The sequence below is a fragment of the Labrus bergylta genome, chromosome 24, assembly GCF_963930695.1.
Source record: "Labrus bergylta chromosome 24, fLabBer1.1, whole genome shotgun sequence".
In the NCBI taxonomy this organism is placed as follows: Eukaryota; Metazoa; Chordata; class Actinopteri; order Labriformes; family Labridae; genus Labrus; species Labrus bergylta.
In genome coordinates this window covers 11,282,896-11,299,990 of record NC_089218.1, presented here as the reverse complement: position 1 = coordinate 11,299,990, position 17,095 = coordinate 11,282,896, and the positions used below count along the sequence as shown (strand labels likewise).

At 40.5% G+C, this 17,095-nt stretch overlaps 2 protein-coding genes across 2 annotated transcripts; one reads left to right on the top strand and one right to left on the bottom strand.

The window, feature by feature from the left end:
• Positions 1–3,753: 3,753 nt before the first annotated feature.
• LOC109992372 (retinol dehydrogenase 7) lies at positions 3,754–6,707 on the top strand. The gene is made up of 5 exons (XM_020644935.2): positions 3,754–3,911; positions 4,383–4,697; positions 5,733–5,991; positions 6,086–6,249; positions 6,351–6,707. The coding sequence occupies exons 2-5, from the start codon at positions 4,385–4,387 to the stop codon at positions 6,572–6,574; spliced, it is 960 nt and encodes a 319-aa protein (XP_020500591.2). The 5' UTR covers positions 3,754–3,911; positions 4,383–4,384; the 3' UTR covers positions 6,575–6,707.
• Positions 6,708–7,572: 865 nt separating this feature from the next.
• Positions 7,573–11,184, bottom strand: atp5f1b (ATP synthase F1 subunit beta). Its single transcript, XM_020644934.3, has 10 exons — positions 11,026–11,184; positions 9,989–10,162; positions 9,740–9,914; positions 9,453–9,574; positions 9,187–9,371; positions 8,938–9,096; positions 8,724–8,846; positions 8,428–8,640; positions 8,132–8,333; positions 7,573–8,031 (listed from the first exon to the last, which is right to left on the bottom strand). Exons 1-10 carry the CDS (start codon positions 11,126–11,128, stop codon positions 7,931–7,933), a joined length of 1,557 nt encoding a protein of 518 aa, XP_020500590.1. The 5' UTR covers positions 11,129–11,184; the 3' UTR covers positions 7,573–7,930.
• Between the last annotated feature and the right edge of the window lie 5,911 nt (positions 11,185–17,095).

The window sequence follows — 17,095 nt, the reverse complement described above, 5'->3', positions numbered from 1 at the left end:
AACTTCATTAGTATCCCGTCTTTGAAGGTACAAATTTCTATCCAAGGATAATCAAAGATGAGTTATGCCATCAAACACTGAATCTCAGTTCCAATAGTTCATGTTTTCTGATGCTTCTGGAGGTTTTAACGATTGAATAAAACGAGCCTTCATTCTAGATTTGAATCATTAGTCTCTATTTTCATCATGTGTTAAATTGGTGTTGTCATGAGATGACTGATTTTGCCAGGATGGCAGTAGCGGAGTGAGTGTGGGGGCAGAAGGTGCGGCCGCCCCGGGCCCACTGTTGTCTTAAGGGACCCACTTTGAGCCAAATTTAACATGCATTTTGTTATTTAGTTGAATTTTCTAATAAAATTAGTTTGACTAGGTCTGAGTCTCTCTTTTCTTTTGCCGCAATCAAGACACACAATGTATTTTGTAGAGGAGAGAGGGGCCCCCCTCCACTGCCAAGGGGGTTCTCAACTTCGGCAGCAAACAGCACCAGCAGGGTGCTGTGGCCTGTTTGTAATGTCATTGATTCCACCTCTTAGCACCCCCTTTGCTGGGCCCCCGCTGCTGTCTGGAGTTTTAAAAACCTAGTCGCCTGTCTGCTTTATTTATGTTTACCTCGCAGTTTTTCGTAACATTAAAAGTGTAAAAAAATAAATAAAAAATATTTTCTCATTGACAACTCAACCCTCAACAACTCAACCTGGCAAGTCTCCTCCCGTTGCTAGCTCCACTAACGTAAACGCTACTAGCCAAGCAAATAAACATGTTAGGAGGAGCACCCAGCTAGCTGCAGGATGAAAGCTGATGAAAACTTAATTGGTAAGTTGTTTCATCATTATTTGAGATTACGCTGAGATGCTGGTCTTTTGTCTGTGGTTGCATGTGTTGTAGACCGCCGTGTCTGCTTGGTTATCGTACTGTATGAACGGCAGGCCATTGCTGTCACACCGTTTCAAAGTTTGTTGTCGTGCGTGGGTTGATAATGTGGGTTTTATTGTATTGTCTGTGTGGCTGGATGAGCGTCCAACTTCACTGAATGTCAAACTGTAGTGGCCTTCTATCTTTGGTTTCCCGTCCGGCTAATGAAGTCTGCTTTACTTGTTTAATTGGTGGAATATGTGCACAGACATATCAGCACTTGTTCTGCTTAAACATCAGCAGGTCACTCACTGATAAGTCCCTGTCACTGTAATAACACCCTTTGTAATCTGCAGCGGCTTTTCTCTTCGTCCCGCCCCGTCTTGTATCTCCATACAGCCGATATTATTCCATAAATGCTATACTATATTACTATATAGGCTACAGCATATGCTATATAGCCTATAGACAGTTTAAGGGCCCACTATTGGTCCCCGCCCCCTCTGCAATGAGCTATAGGCTCCGCGCCTGCAGCATGGATTACACATAAACACAAGTGACAGTATGAACAGTCGGTCATTCACCGCTGCCTTCAAGTGCAGTCAGGAATTGACACACAGGAAGCTTATGAACACTAGGTTTCAAAGGATAAAGACATCATAATTGGTTTTAAAAAAAAAGGTAAATGGTGATTTTCATACAATCTTCATCTTATCCAAACGGTCGAGGGTGAGGTTAAAATAACCTGTTAAGGCATACGATTATAAAAAATGACAAACTAATGTTTCTAGGGTAGCTTTTTATTATTTTAGCTTGAGTTAAAATTGGATTTATTTGTAAGGAAAACTGTTCCCTACATAGAGCTTATTCCTAGGGTTGGGCACGTTAACGCGTTATTTTCGCGTTAACTCATTAACGCCGGCAATTATTTTATTTTTATCATTTATTTTCTTATTGTGAAAGTCTGTTGCTCACTGGCTTTTATTTTGTAAAATTCCATCGTGAGCGAGCCTCGTATGTTGTTTACTGCTGCGCATGTCTGCTGCGGCGCTCACTGGAAAGAGGAAACAGTGTTGCCAATTTGGCGACTTTCTCCCTAAATCTGGCGACTTTCCAAACCCCCTTGGTGACTTTTCTTGTCAACAGCTACTAGCGACAAATCTAGCGACCTTTTCTGGTGTTGTTGGAGACTTTTTTGGTGTAAGAAACTGATGTGAAAGCACGTATTGCTCTGCAGTTACTCAACGAGCAGCAGACCCAGCTGCAGTCAGAGAGGAGACCCACACCACTCTGCGTCCACACTGCAATGAATGCAATAAGCTTTTGTATTTATTTGCTTTGATTACATTGTTTAAGTTGAGAAGTACATTTACAATAAAAGTGTGCTATACACTACTTTTGAATTCATTATTGGATTTTGCGTATAATAATGTGATTAATTGTGTATAACAATGTGATTAATTGTGATTAATCGTGATTAATCACAGGACCCATGCGATTAACGCGATTAAAACCTTTAATCGTTGCCCAGCCCTACTTATTACACATGACCGAACATACAGTACATGACCGAACATACAGTACATGTCATGTAAAGTCTACAAAAAGGAAACTGTTCCGATTATCCAAAAGGATTTCTTTATATTCCCCTTGATATTAAGAGATGGGAAGCAGCATTATCAACTATGTTGAATTTGTAAGTTAAGCTTATTTAATTACTTTGCTTTGATGCTCTGTGTAAATAACAAGGACACTGTACTTGAAGGTAGCATCTGTGCAATAGGACATTAATTACCAGACAACACTGCTGCCATCTTGTGGTAAAAAAAAAAAAAAAGATCCCCTGAAAAAAAAAAGCCAAAGTTTACACTGGAAACATACTGTGAACTAGTGAGAAAAACCTGTATCTCTAGTTTGTAGTGCAAAAGATGGAACAAGTAGCATAAAGGATACGTCTCTTCTGTGAGTATTGCTTAGGTATTTCAACATGTTAAAACTCAATAGTGAGTGCAGTGTTTAAAAAATCTTTTCAACAAAACAGGAAACCTAAATCTAACCCCTACCAGGAAATGTCCATCAGATAACAAGAGGACATAGGAAGCAGCTTGTTTCCCCTCTATTACTGGCACTGCTAATGCTATATTGGTTCAGGCAACAGTCCAGGAAATTATGTATTTTATATTTATATATACAGAAGTAGGTCACAGCTGCTTTTACTAAAGCTAAAGAGGGGGTCTAACTTCATTTCAAAACAAATGGAGAGCTAAGAGAAACTGTACTCATCAGATGCGGACAGATGGCCACTAGAGGCTTATGCTAGCTTTTAAGTCAAAAAGATAAGATTGTGTTTGAAGTGTTGGAAACAAGAACCATATAAATAAATACTTTAGAGGTAAGTAGACTCTCAATTGTTTCCCAACACGTGTGATATGTTAGCATCAACTTCATATGATTAGGTTGCTGGTCTAGCTTGGAGTTTTAAGGCTTTCTAGTTGCAAAACATTTCTAAATTAACACTTAAATGCAATTGTGAAGGAGCATTACACTGCAAGGAATGGACTGACGATGCTAAATTATGCTGTAATGAGAAATTCATCGAAAAGTGAGCTGAACTAAGGGCTTGTTATCCGTACTCTAGGGGCAAATTTGTTTAAGAAAAGTGTAGTTAAAGTTTGTTATTTTAGAAAAAATATATATTTTAACTTTCTGTAAAACGTTTAGAAGAAAAATCAACTGGAATGAAATACATACTGAATCATTAAGCCTTTTTAAAAGATTTATATGTAGATAAAAATATGAAGATTTATTTTTATTAAAGGCGACTTTATTTCTTAGTGTAACTTTCATTTTAAATACTGTCAAATCTATTTTCCATGTACTTTTTGCACCTCTTCTCCCAGATAGGTGTCGACTGTCGGCTTGTCTATAGCTGGAGATCACGTTCATCTCTGCAGCCCTCCCATTGGTGGACAAGCTTGCTGTTTGTCTAGACTGCAAGTTAAGCAGCTGTGGTATTGAACTGTGAGCTGAGACTGTCCAGGAAGACCTCTGCACTACAGGTGTGACATATGTATTATTTTGTCTTGTTAACACAGTTAAACAATGATTTAAAATCTCAGAGGATATTGTCTGAGACACTTCTAAGGGGGGTAGAAAATGGTTTTATTTTTTATATTATGAATGTCAGTGCAAGGGATTATAATTTTTAAAGATTGCATGAACTCTTTTTGTATTTAATTAGCCTTTTTAATGACATGTCTACAAATTATTTAGTACAGAAGCAGTTTATCGTTCACTTTTTATAGTGGTTAAAAACAAGTCAGTTTTACTGGATTAAAAGTCAGCAAAGAGTTGGGGGAAAAGCTGCTAACCATTTAGCAGTTGGGAAGTTCTCCCACAATGTAAGCTTAGAGATCAGTTTATCTTTAAGTTACACAACACTTGATTGCCTCACACCAGCTCACTCTGCTTAGTGCGGCTCAAACTCTGTGCTGAGTGGAGCTCACTGTTCTCCCTCTGTGTTCCTGCAGTCATGTTTCTGTACCTCCTTGGGCTGGTGGTCTTCTACTACCTGTACCGCTGGGTCAAGGAGCTACCCAGGATCTCAGATAAGGGCAGCAAGTATGTTTACATCACTGGCTGTGACAGTGGCTTCGGTAACCTCCTGGCCCGCCATCTGGACAAGCACGGGTTCAGAGTCATCGCCTCTTGTTTCACTGAAAAGGGGGAAGAGGATCTGAAGAAGTCCTGCTCCAGCAACTTGATCACGACTCACCTAGATGTCCGGTCCAAGGACAGCATTGCTAAAGTTGCAGGAATGATCAAGGACAAAGTCGGGGAACGCGGTGAGTTTGAAGTATTAAAGTATTCCTTTTTTTGTTGTCCAGATTGAATGTAAACTTTCAATCTGGACAACCCAAGAAGTTTTGTACACAAAGTGAGGAATTGTCCAAAATAAAGTATCCAATATTGATTCCAGTTTGTAGTTTGGCATTAACTCTGCTACAGCTAATGCCTGTTGCTCATCCTGATAAGACTTTTAGACTTTAGACTTTATTGTCCCCGAGGGGAAATTATTTTTTACAGCACCGTTGCTGTCCAACAGACAGGTCCCACCAAAGAACATTTATACACAAAAAAAACAGAGAATAACACAAACAAACAGAGTTAGACAACAGTCAAGAGTTCCCATTTCTGGCCTGTTCAGCGAGGTCTTTTGTTCAGGACCGTTATTACAGCGGGGATCAGGCTCCTCCCGAGGCGAGCCTTTCTGCACCTGTGGGTGTGTGATGCCCTGTTCTATTGAGTTTGCAAAGCGTGTGATGGCCCTGTTATTGAGTTCTGTTAGGTTGGGCGTGGGGAGACCGATTAATCTGGCAGCTGTGGTTGTGATGTGTGTGAGTTTGGCCTTGTTTTTTTACAGATAACATGTTGAAGAAGCAGGTGGAACAGTACAGTAAGATGGGCTGGATCATGCTCTGATAGAGCAGCCGGAGGAGATGGGGGGGCAACATAGAGTCCTTTCAGTTTGCGTATGGCTGACAGTCTTTGATGGCTCTTTTTCTGGATGTCACTGGTGTGCTGTTCAAAACTGAGTTGGTTGTCTAGTGTTACTCCGAGATATTTAAAACTGTTAACTATTTCCACTGCTTGAGTGTTTTGTGTCAAATGCTAACATGCAAAAGTAACATGTTGAAAATGTGTATTTCCTACACATCTTGGTTTTGAAACTAAATGTTTTCCAAATGTATTTTTATTTATCAAACTTCTAATTTTCTCTTCTGCAACACTGGACTCTGTTTTCTTAAAGAGCTGCTGAATGTAGGTGAAGTGTTAGTAACTTCATTGACTGGATGTTTTCTATTCTTTTTTCCTCCAAGGCTTGTGGGCTGTGGTGAACAATGCAGGCGTTTCTGTCCCCTCCGCCCCCTGTGACTGGCTCACCATTGATGACTACAAATCCATGCTGGATGTGAACCTAAACGGGGTCATCGCAGTGACCCTGAGCGTCCTGCCGCTAATTAAGAAGGCTAGGGGAAGGGTGGTGAATGTAGCCAGCGTGTTCGGTAGGATCAGCGTCACAGGAGGCCCGTACACCATCTCCAAGTATGGTGTGGAGGCTTTCAATGACAGTCTCAGGTGAAAAATTAACCAGCAAAATTAGTTATTTGTCAGTATGTCAAAGATTCTGAACGTTGCACCCAAACAGTGACTAACGATGTTTATAACTTAGGTTAAATATGGAGCCTTTCGGCGTCAGAGTCCTCTGCATTGAGCCGGGCTTCTTCAAAACAAACGTGACAGATGTTGGTATTCTGAGCAAAAATGTCAAAACCCTCTGGGAGAGAATGCCCCAGGAGGTCAGAGATGACTACGGCACTGAATATCTGCAGAAGGGTAAGTTTAGATTGTGTTCTTTTTCTCCATTTTTGTGTCTGATTTCACTTCATTTATTATAATTTTCCATTTATTCCACTGTTTTTTTTTTTATCTCCTAGCTTTAGACGTAATAGCAGACAAAGTCAGTAAGATCAGTGATGGAGACCTGATGAAGGTGGTGAACTGCATGGAGCACGCTGTAGCCGCTGTCCAGCCCCGTACCCGTTACTCTCCAGGCTGGGACGCCAAGCTGTTCTGGCTGCCGCTCTCATACATGCCAAGCTGTGTCAGCGATTACATCATGGGCAAAGAGGCTATTCCTATTGCCAAGCCAAAACAATGAAGTTGTTTTTTTAAGTGATGTGTGCACATTTGTATGCTGTTTAAACAATCCAGTAATATGTCATTCACAACCAAAGCTTTATGTCTGTGCACTTTTTGTTACCAACATTAAAAAAAACACACTATAAACGGTTCATTTGAAGAACTGCTTTATCTGTTTGTTTATATCACTTCTATTATCTACAGACCTGATTTTCTAACACAAGGTCAATTGGGGCCATTTTTGAAGTTATCTTATCTAAAGACTCTGTTCTTGGCCTTGAGGACAGGTGTGTTTGAAAGGTTAAAGGGCAAATCAAAGCTACTTCATACAAACGTTATCACAAAGGGATATTGAGCGAGGCTGCTGATTTCAGTGATTCCCTTTGTGGAATTGGAAAACAGCAGAGACAGACCTGTTATATCACTTAAACACTGGTGCCAAACAAACAATTTAGGGATTAAAAAACAAGATATTGTTTCCTCATGACATCTCATTGGTTGTTCATCTTAATGCAAAGCAACATAATCGAAAAGTTTTATCTTATTGTAGATCTGGATGCTGGAAGTGTTTATGATTGCTGTCTCTGCTGGCTTTCACTGAAACTGTATATAAAAAGGGATTTGATTTAACTCCATTCAGCCTAAGTAACACACATTTTATTATTCCCACCCACCCCCCCTTATTAAACATCCTCTGGCCCTTTAAATTGATGCAACAACCCTCAGGTCAGCGTCCTCTAACCTAGATAACATTCAGGGTCTAGTTGTTATCAGATTGGATGAAAGCCATCAGGTAGGATACATTTGGAAAGTAGTTTGTTCTAAATTCAAAGTCCAGAAAGGGTTACTTAATCTTGGCACCCTCTGTTGGCAAGTATGGAGCATTAAATCCTAAACCACTGCTTGTTTCTCACTGTGCACACACAGCACTGACTATAAAAGCTACGTGTTCACTAGTAGTAGCACATTTCTTTAATCTTTAATTTTATGAAAAGTCGAAACAAACACTCATCCAAATGTTTGTCCACTGTTTTATTTCAGTATGTGGGAAGCTGCAACACAATTCATACGGCTCAACATTGCCATCTTGTGGTCAGTGTATATGAAGACAGCCATTTCATGAAAACATCCACCAGGAACTACTCTGAAACTATCAAAGCTGATAGGAAATATACAGTTGACGAGCTGTTTTTGTGTAAAGACAGTATTTTATTCCATCTTACATTGGAAACATTAAATAGAACTTTCTTTCAGGATGACGAGACAGGTACATTTGAATTTTTTTTGACATGTTTTACAAACCAAGTGCTCCTAACCACAGAACCCCTTTTCCTTCTGTTTTCACCTCTTTTCCCCCACAAAAGTTAAAGATTGTTTAGCTAGAGTGCTCCTCAGCCAGCTTCTCAGCCTTCTGGACGACTTCCTCGATGGGACCGACCATGTAGAAGGCCTGCTCGGGGAGAGGGTCGTACTCACCTACAGGGAAAACAGGTACAAGAGGCAACATTAGCATTAAGGGGACAAAACATGGGGAGAGGAAAGAGAAAATTGATGGACTGAATTTTGATAAACTTACCACCCAGGATGCTCTGGAAGCCCTTGATGGTCTCCTTGAGGGGTACCAGCTTGCCCATATGGCCAGTGAAGACCTCAGCCACCTGGAAGGGTTGAGACAGGAAACGCTGGATCTTACGGGCACGGGCCACGGTCAGTTTGTCCTCCTCAGACAACTCATCCATACCCAGGATGGCAATGATATCCTGCAGGGATTTGTAGTCCTATAGAAGGAGGAAGGTAACAGGTCAGACCTACTGAAAAATAAAAAGCAAGTTTAAAAAAAAAAAATAAAGTAAGAATGACAAAGTCTCAAACCTGAAGGATTTTCTGCACACCACGGGCAACATCGTAGTGCTCTGCTCCGACAATGTTGGGGTCCATGATACGGGAGGTGGAGTCAAGAGGGTCGACAGCAGGGTAGATTCCCAACTCAGCAATAGCACGGGACAACACAGTGGTGGCGTCCAAGTGAGCGAAGGTGGTGGCGGGGGCAGGGTCAGTCAAATCGTCAGCGGGCACATAGATGGCCTAGTGGAGAAAATAATCCAGATAGTTTAATTCCCCACATCAAACACTTAAAGCTTTTAATAAAACAATCCATCTTTGTTTACCTGCACAGATGTGATTGAACCCTTCTTTGTGGTGGTGATTCTCTCCTGCATGGTACCCATGTCAGTGGCCAGAGTGGGCTGGTAACCCACAGCAGAGGGGATACGACCCAGAAGGGCAGACACCTAAGAAAGTAAGAGAAGAGATAGGTTACTATCAAACATTTTAGGTGACACCCGAGTTTAAATTGACGGACATGTCTGATGTTTTACCGACCTCAGAGCCAGCCTGTGTGAAGCGGAAGATGTTGTCGATGAAGAGCAGCACATCCTGACCCTCCTGGTCACGGAAGTACTCTGCCACGGTCAGTCCGGTCAGAGCCACTCTGGCACGAGCACCAGGGGGCTCGTTCATCTGTCCATACACCAGCGCCACCTAGCAGGGCCCCAAAAGGTAAACATGTCACATTTGTTTCCAGTGTGCAACAATTACAACTTCCTTGAGGATGCTTGAAAACATCCTGACCTTGGAGGTGGTGTCCTTCAGGTTGATGACACCAGACTCAATCATTTCATGGTACAAGTCGTTTCCCTCACGGGTACGCTCTCCCACACCGGCAAACACAGAGTAACCACCATGGGCCTTGGCCACGTTGTTAATCAGCTCCATGATCAACACAGTCTTGCCCACACCAGCACCACCGAACAGACCTGAGCATAAGAAATGTATGGTTAGTTTTAGACTGAAGCCTCATCAATCCAGCCTGTGAATTAATATGCTCAAGCTCATACCGATCTTTCCTCCCTTGGCGTAGGGGGCCAGCAGATCCACAACCTTGATGCCAGTTACCAGAATCTCCTGCTCCACACTCATGTCAGTGAACTCAGGGGCCTCAGCGTGGATGGGTGCAGTCCTGCAAGAGAAGGAACCGTTTAATTATTTCTAATCGAACAAAGCTATTTAAAATTTTATGAAGCTGTTTTTTTCTCCTTAGCACCTTTTTATTATGGTCACATGTAGTTATTAATTTAAATCACTGCAAGAATCTGCAGAGTCTTATTTTCCATGGATAACTCACTGCTTGGTAGAGATGGGACCCCTCTCATCAATGGGCTCGCCGATGACATTCATAATCCTGCCCAGTGTCTCGGGACCGACTGGGATTCTGATGGGGGCACCGGTGTCGATGACTTTCTGTCCGCGGACCAGACCCTCGGTACCATCCATAGCAATGGTACGCACTGTGCTCTCCCCTGAAGACAACATTCTCATTTACTGGCAAATTCACCCAAGATATCCTCTGTGTTTATCTGTTACAGCTGCTTACCGAGATGCTGTGCGACCTCCAGGACTAGCCTGGACTCGCGACCAGCCACTTCCAGGGCGTTGAGGATGGGAGGGAGGCCTTCATCGAACTGGACGTCCACGACGGCACCGATGACAGCCACAATGCGTCCATTGGCGATGGCAGCAGCCGCAGCAGGTGCGACATAGTCTCTGCCTGTAAAGACAACAAGAGTATGCATTTAGCTCAGTGTCATACATAGGGGGGCTACAGGCATGACCTTGACATCCCATATAGGTATTCATCTGTGTGTTATATACCACAGTACTTGCTGAACAGTACCGGATAAAGCAGTCAGACAACAATGTCCGCCTCAATGTCAAGACACAGTTATGGGTCAAACTACGAATATCTTAGAAATCAAGCTTAAATTACACAACAGGATTATTAAGCATTATTATTATTATTATTAAGAGACGGATTGTCGTCAGTAAAAACTCGTATTCGCCATTACCTTGACTGTATGAAGTTTAGGTGAAGACACTGACAGATGAATGAAAAGTAAAGCTAAAGCTGCTAATGTAGCTTCTGTTGCTGTTCTGCAGACGGGACATTCAATGGCAAATTAGTTTGTTGTGCATCACAATCTTCAAATTTCGAGTGGATCTTAATGCGTCTGTTGATAAAACATGCAGTTGAAGATTAAGATTGCTAATATGCTAACTAGACCTTGTTGAAACTACCACTGCTTGTAATGCTAAGTTAGCCTCTGCACAACCTCATGTCATTTCTCAAAGGTCATTACTGCTAGCACAAGAATAACACCGCACAGCCATTTCCCGCTTTGTGACACCTTTAAATAAAGACGCAAATATAAATGTGTACCAGTACGAGATTCTAATAAAGCTTCAAAATGTTACAATTTTCTTATTTTTCTGTTATGGCCTGCTGCGCCATCGGCAGGAGGGCAGCCAGCGTGTTGCTAGCAGAAGCTAACACTAGCATGTCCCTGCCCTTCTCTGACAAGCGCATTTAGTCGTTTTGATTTCGTTAAAAAGCACCCTGCATGCAGGACTTACGTGAAAGAACGGCTGGAGATCCAGCAAGGGCCTTGAGGGGCTGGACCCCAGGCTTGAGTGCCTGCAGAGCACCGGTGCAGCAGCGTCCCACAGCTCCCAACATTGTCAAAATGGCTGAAGGTGGAAAGAGACGGAGGAACTTTCGGCTTTATAATGTATCACCGGTGGGCCCAACTGCGCATGCGCTAGACGTAAAACGCCACTTCTGAGCATGCGCGGATGTTAAGCGCGTCCAGGACCAGCTGACATTCTGCCATGATTCTGCCCTCCAGAGAAGGCCTGTCTGACTGCTAAAGTAACTTCTGAATGACACGCCAGACAAAAGGGTATATCATAGATTAACTTACTAGTTAAATGCGTGGTTGAATTAACGTAGAACGACATGGGCATAGGTATGTAAATGGTGAAACTTTGACATTTGTACACAATGTTCCGGGTAAATGGGAGTGAAGTTTTCAAGCATCACCCTGACATTTGTCCCCTATTTTGGTTGGGTCACTTAAGAGTGCCCTAGGTCAATGGAAATTGCTGAAATGCCCACAGTTGCTAGTTACATGGCCTTTCCAAAAGCTAGAGGACTCTGCACCAACTTAGCAGCTCGGCTGGTGACAGTGGAAGCCACACAGTATAGTGGATCACTGTATGTACACACTTGAGAAAGTGTGTTCAATTGTATGATGTGTTACCACTCCAGTCCAAAAACTTTGATTAAAACTGACCAAGTGTGGGTCAGTATAGCCCCAACACAAAAATTGGTTTATTTGACCCAGTACAATGTTGTGACCCATACTGACCCTTGCTGGATCCACTAACCCAATGTTTTTGTGCAATGCAGTACATTGATCATTCTTATCATTTCAAGTACTGTAATCATATATTTAGTCCAGTCTGGTGTTACCGCTTTAACTCAAGATCCAGATTTGTCTACACTGGCCACTGCAAATGCAATTGTATTACACTACATAGACACCAGCTAAGCATGCACTAAGAGTCAGTAAGCACCACTGCTTTTATGATATTAGAATGATGCAGTATATGAGTACAGTCACATCTGTAGTCAAAAGTGCAATTTAGGATTGTAAGTGTGTTTAAACTTTAAAGAAACAACTGAATGATGATGATTAGTAAAATAAATGTATTTTTCTTTCTTTGAGTTTTTCTGTTAAATAATTCAAGTTCTTTATGTAAGGTTAAAGTAATGTCACCACATGTGTGAGTACTACATTTTAAATACAGGTTGAGTATTATTATCAGGAATAAAAGTGAAAATATTTCTAAATGGCAATTTTTCAAAACATGATATTAGTTTATTATTATTATTAAAACTGATTAATCAGTGTGTCAATTAAACTAGTCTATAAACCACCACAAGTTCAATTTAAACCACCGTAATTCCAAATGTTTATAAATAACAATATATTGACATTATAATTCATACAGCTGTACATATTTAAGCACTATTATTCTGTCTTGTTTTAACAATGCAACAAAAGGAAGTATATTCAAAATACTCAGTATACTGTTGATATTAAGGCAATGTTCACAGATGGAAAACATGAAATATATCTTTATATTGCAGACATTTGGACAGATCATAGCAGGGGCATCACAGGTCTTAAACACTTAAACCCACTGTATTAATAATTGTAACAGAGAGTGCATTTAGTCAACAGTATGATTTAAAATTGATTGATTTTCAGTCACAGCTCTCTGGTGCATTGATTCTAAAATAGTGATTCCATCATATCTCCACTAGAGGGTGCTAGTGTACTAAAAGAGACCGGTGTAGTGAGTGGGTTTGTGCAAGTGTTTTAAGGCATACGTGTTTGAAAAATGTTGTTATTCATTAAGAAGAGTCAAATCATCCACCTACATCACATAAAACAGAATCTGTTCTGTGCTCTCTGGTAGAACTTTGTGTCTTTATGTTTTTTAAACATTCAGTGTTTGTCATTCTAGTCAAATTTGCCTTGGGATTTATGTTTTTTTTGTACAGTTTAATTTTTCCAAAGAGTTAACCATGAAACTCGTGAACAGCAAATGTGTGAGAAATGAGCATGCTGTTTGCTCATACTTTTTGAAACACCTCAAAGAGTAAATCCACTATGTTTGATATCAATCAGAAGTGAGGTTACTTTTAATGTTTGCAAGATATCAGATACAACCTTGGTATTCCTTTCAGATGTAATTGGATAGTACTATAAGTGACTGAACCTCCTCCTAACCACAGATGAGTATCTTACTCGGCAGGCATATTTGTATCGCTACTAGTCTGTATTTGTCTGTGAAAACAGCACATATTTGAATTAAGCATCCTGTGCATGCCCTTAAGTAACACCTGACGAGTGATGGCTGAGGATACTTTGTGTTGCCAGGCTTTTGTGGTTTGTTGTTGGATTATTACAAGTACATGCAGGAGTTGACCCCTGATTGTCCTCACCTAAGAAAGAAACCTAATGACAAAACTCTATTGAATATTATTTGCTTATAAGTTGCTCTAAGTGCCTATAAGAAAGGCAATATATAAGTTGCCTTTCACTTTAAGGGGCAATAGTGAGATCATTTGGCAATGATTCCCAAATAAAGTTTCCATGTTGCTCTGCAGAAAAAATTGTGCTTGTGTAGCAGTAACTGTAACTACAGCAATCGAGCCAAATGAGTTCACCACATTGTGATGCAAGAACGGACATGTTCCTCGACAGGATCAGATGCAGCAGATGCCAATGTGTCTGTCTACCCCTTTAAACAGCTCCGCTTCATCTGTTTTTTAGAGAAGTTTGACGACCCACATGAGCTTGATCTGTGGAATCTTTGATTGCATGACAATAACCTTTATTCAAGCTCCTGCAAATGTTTCCTATCACAAACTGCCACACCTGACCTGTGTACTGTCTCTGTCAGGTTTGCAAAGCCCCCCCCCCCCCCCCCCCCTTCGTCATACCTCGGACAGTTTGACAGCAGATGACCATTGACCCTCCGCAGACATGTTCCCTGCAGTACTTGTGAGGACTTGTGAGGAGGAAAAAAATCTACAATTCAAGATTTTTCATCAGAAACCTCAGAGGTAATGAGATAGTGCTCCTGGTTGTTAATTAAAACAGATAGCTGCCTACAGCGCTACAGGTGACGTTGTGTTAGTTCATACTTTTTTCTAAGCATCGCTTTTGGCTATGTTGGTCTATTCAGCAAGTCAAACACTTTGATTCAGACTGACATATCTTTGGAAAAACATGTCATTGACTGCTTGAAATGTTTTTGTGTAATGGTGCCTGGAGGAAATGAGATGTGCCATAAAATTCGCACATCAATTTTCCCTCGGGATAGATTGTAACATCTTAAATGATCCCTTCAATTTTCTGTGTCATTATGCCATAACCAGGTTATCATTTGTATTGGCCCAATACTGAGATTTAATAGCTACTGATGTACTTGGGCTGAACAGTACTTGGGAAATGTTAGGTACTGAACATATGTGCCACATTTTAATGCAAAGACCCAATAGTTAATTTAATTAACAAAGGCCCAAACCCTGGATCTGCGCCTTGCTAACACACTAAGCTAAGATGATTAATCTCTTCTTCCATCACTTAGACTTTATGATATGGAGTTGTATACTCAAGCACTTTGGGTTTGTTTGCAGAACAGTAATGTACAAAGTAAAGCCGGTAGGCAGACTAGCATAACATAGACTGACAACTCCTTCCCTCAAATATAACATTTGTGGTAAGCATGGTAGCACATTATACAATAAAAACAGTTAATTTAGTGCGTAAGTTTATCATGAATATTTTAACTGCTAAACAACAGTATGTTGGAAATTGCCATTAGCATGCTAACCCTAGCAACAAGTTCTCCTGAGCTCAAACTGTAGGAATTAAGTTATCCAATCCAATACACTGGTGATAAGTAGAGTTTTACACTTGTTGGGACATACCTATTTTAAAGTCTTACATGTGATTTATTCACATACTGGAAATAAACAGACAGTGTTGTCAGTGGTGTTTTACTATGTGCTGTAACTATATGTTTTAGGCAACATGCAACATCTTTTAAGAGCTGTGGTTAAAGGAAATGTCACCGGAAAGATACCTGGAGGGGCCATGTATATGGAAGAGGTAAGTGGTGGCTTCCCCGATGTCATAAAAGAAAGACTCACTCTTGTTTTGTTTTGCATCCTCTCTTCATGCCACACACCTTTTTCCAAGGAAGACTAGCTGCTTATTAGACTTCTATAATGTGGTATTTCATTAAAAATGCCATGCCCTTTACTGGTGTGAGCATCTAATCAGGGCGTCACTGTGCTCTTTAGATTGGGCCATTTTTATGTGTTTATTCCCATGTACTCCTTGAATGGTTGTCACCCAATTGCTAGGTAGTTTACACACACTGTGGGGTCCGTATCTGGCAAACTTAAAATGCTTCAAAGTGAACATGTACGCTCATTAGAACAGAATTCCTGCTGAGAGAGGAATCAGGAGTGAAAACTTAACAGAAAATCGACACAACAGGCATTTAGATTTAAAGCTGCTGGTGTGCTTTTCATGACTGGAAATTCACAGATTTTTGATTTTGAAGGAATTCTATATTTATATTCAGGACAATGCTGTGTCCTGGTTTTGTCATTTTTGTGTGGTATGCAACACAACAAGTCTCTAAGCTATAAATGTTGGTTTCATTCATAAAAAATTATAACAAGTCTCCCTAAACTGTATCGCTTTTTACTCAAGTTCCAAACAGACACAATTTTAATCTGACAACAATATTTCCCATAAATCCTTGCTCTGCTAAACCAGCTCTCCACACGAACCAGAGTTGAGGAGGTCCATCTTTCAAGGAGATGCATTCTTGAGTGACAGCTCACCTTTCCTTGCTTTCAGTGGTACAGTAGGCAATAAAAACACACGCCGTCATCCCTGTAGCAGAGTTATGTGATGCCTGTTCAAGCTTTTATTCTTGCAGACAATCTCATGGGATGGTAAGACTTCTCTGATCCAGGACTACACAGGAATTATAATAACATTAGAGTTATGAGACTTTAATTTGGTGTTGAAAAGGACAGGCACCTGATTTAAATAATTCATGAACTGATATAACCATTTTACATCCGGCTTTGAAGAGAAATCATCCAGAAACAAGACTTCTTCTTGTCTTCAAGAAAAAGAATTAAACTTTGAATGCAGATTAGCACATTAACATATTTCTTAAATCGTAGGCTACCCATTTTTAAAATCTGACCGTAGACAAAGCTTCATTCAGAAAAGAATACAATATATATGAAGTATATTTACAGTTAATCATGCCAAGATAAAGACAAAGACAAACAGCTGCTGTGGGTGTTTTTTATAGGTGAATCATGGTATGCTGTTCCTGCAAGGTGTGTTGCCTTAAGGTATAAATCACCTCTTCAGACTTTCCAGCTTTCTGGAGTATTTCGAGGGCGCGGTTTGTGACAGCACAATTAAAGAAAACATAAATAGAATGTGCTTTTAAGCAGATATAATTCATGGTTTTCAATCAACAAGAGATTAAAGGACCAAAAGTAATTTTGAAAACCTCAAACCCAATGTAAACAGCCTGCCCAGCACAGAAGACAAACAAAGTTAGCTACTAGCTAGTTAGCACGGCAAGCTTTTAACAGCTAATAATACTACATATATTAATGTGGACAAATGTTGAATTGTTCTTTAATGTGTAAATAGTATACAATTGACAGATATCTGCAAGTATTAGCTTACATGTTTGTAACATTACGTTTGTGCTAAATGGCTCTTAAGAGATAGCCCAAACATGTATCCCAACATGTAATTGAAACATGACAAAGTTTAAGACAGGATTTTACTGAAGTCCCAAGCCCCAAGCAGATGTAAACCCTCTTAAAAATATTTGTCTTGGTACCAATGAAACTCTGTAAACTTTTAAAATTATGTTCATTACCCTTTTTACAGTCTGAGTACATTTCCTGTAAACGCATAGCAAATAGACAAAATCCATTTTCCTACGAGCAAGATTATGTAACCAGTGCCTCTACAGAACTATATTACAACAACAGATTACTAGTAAAGGCTAAAAT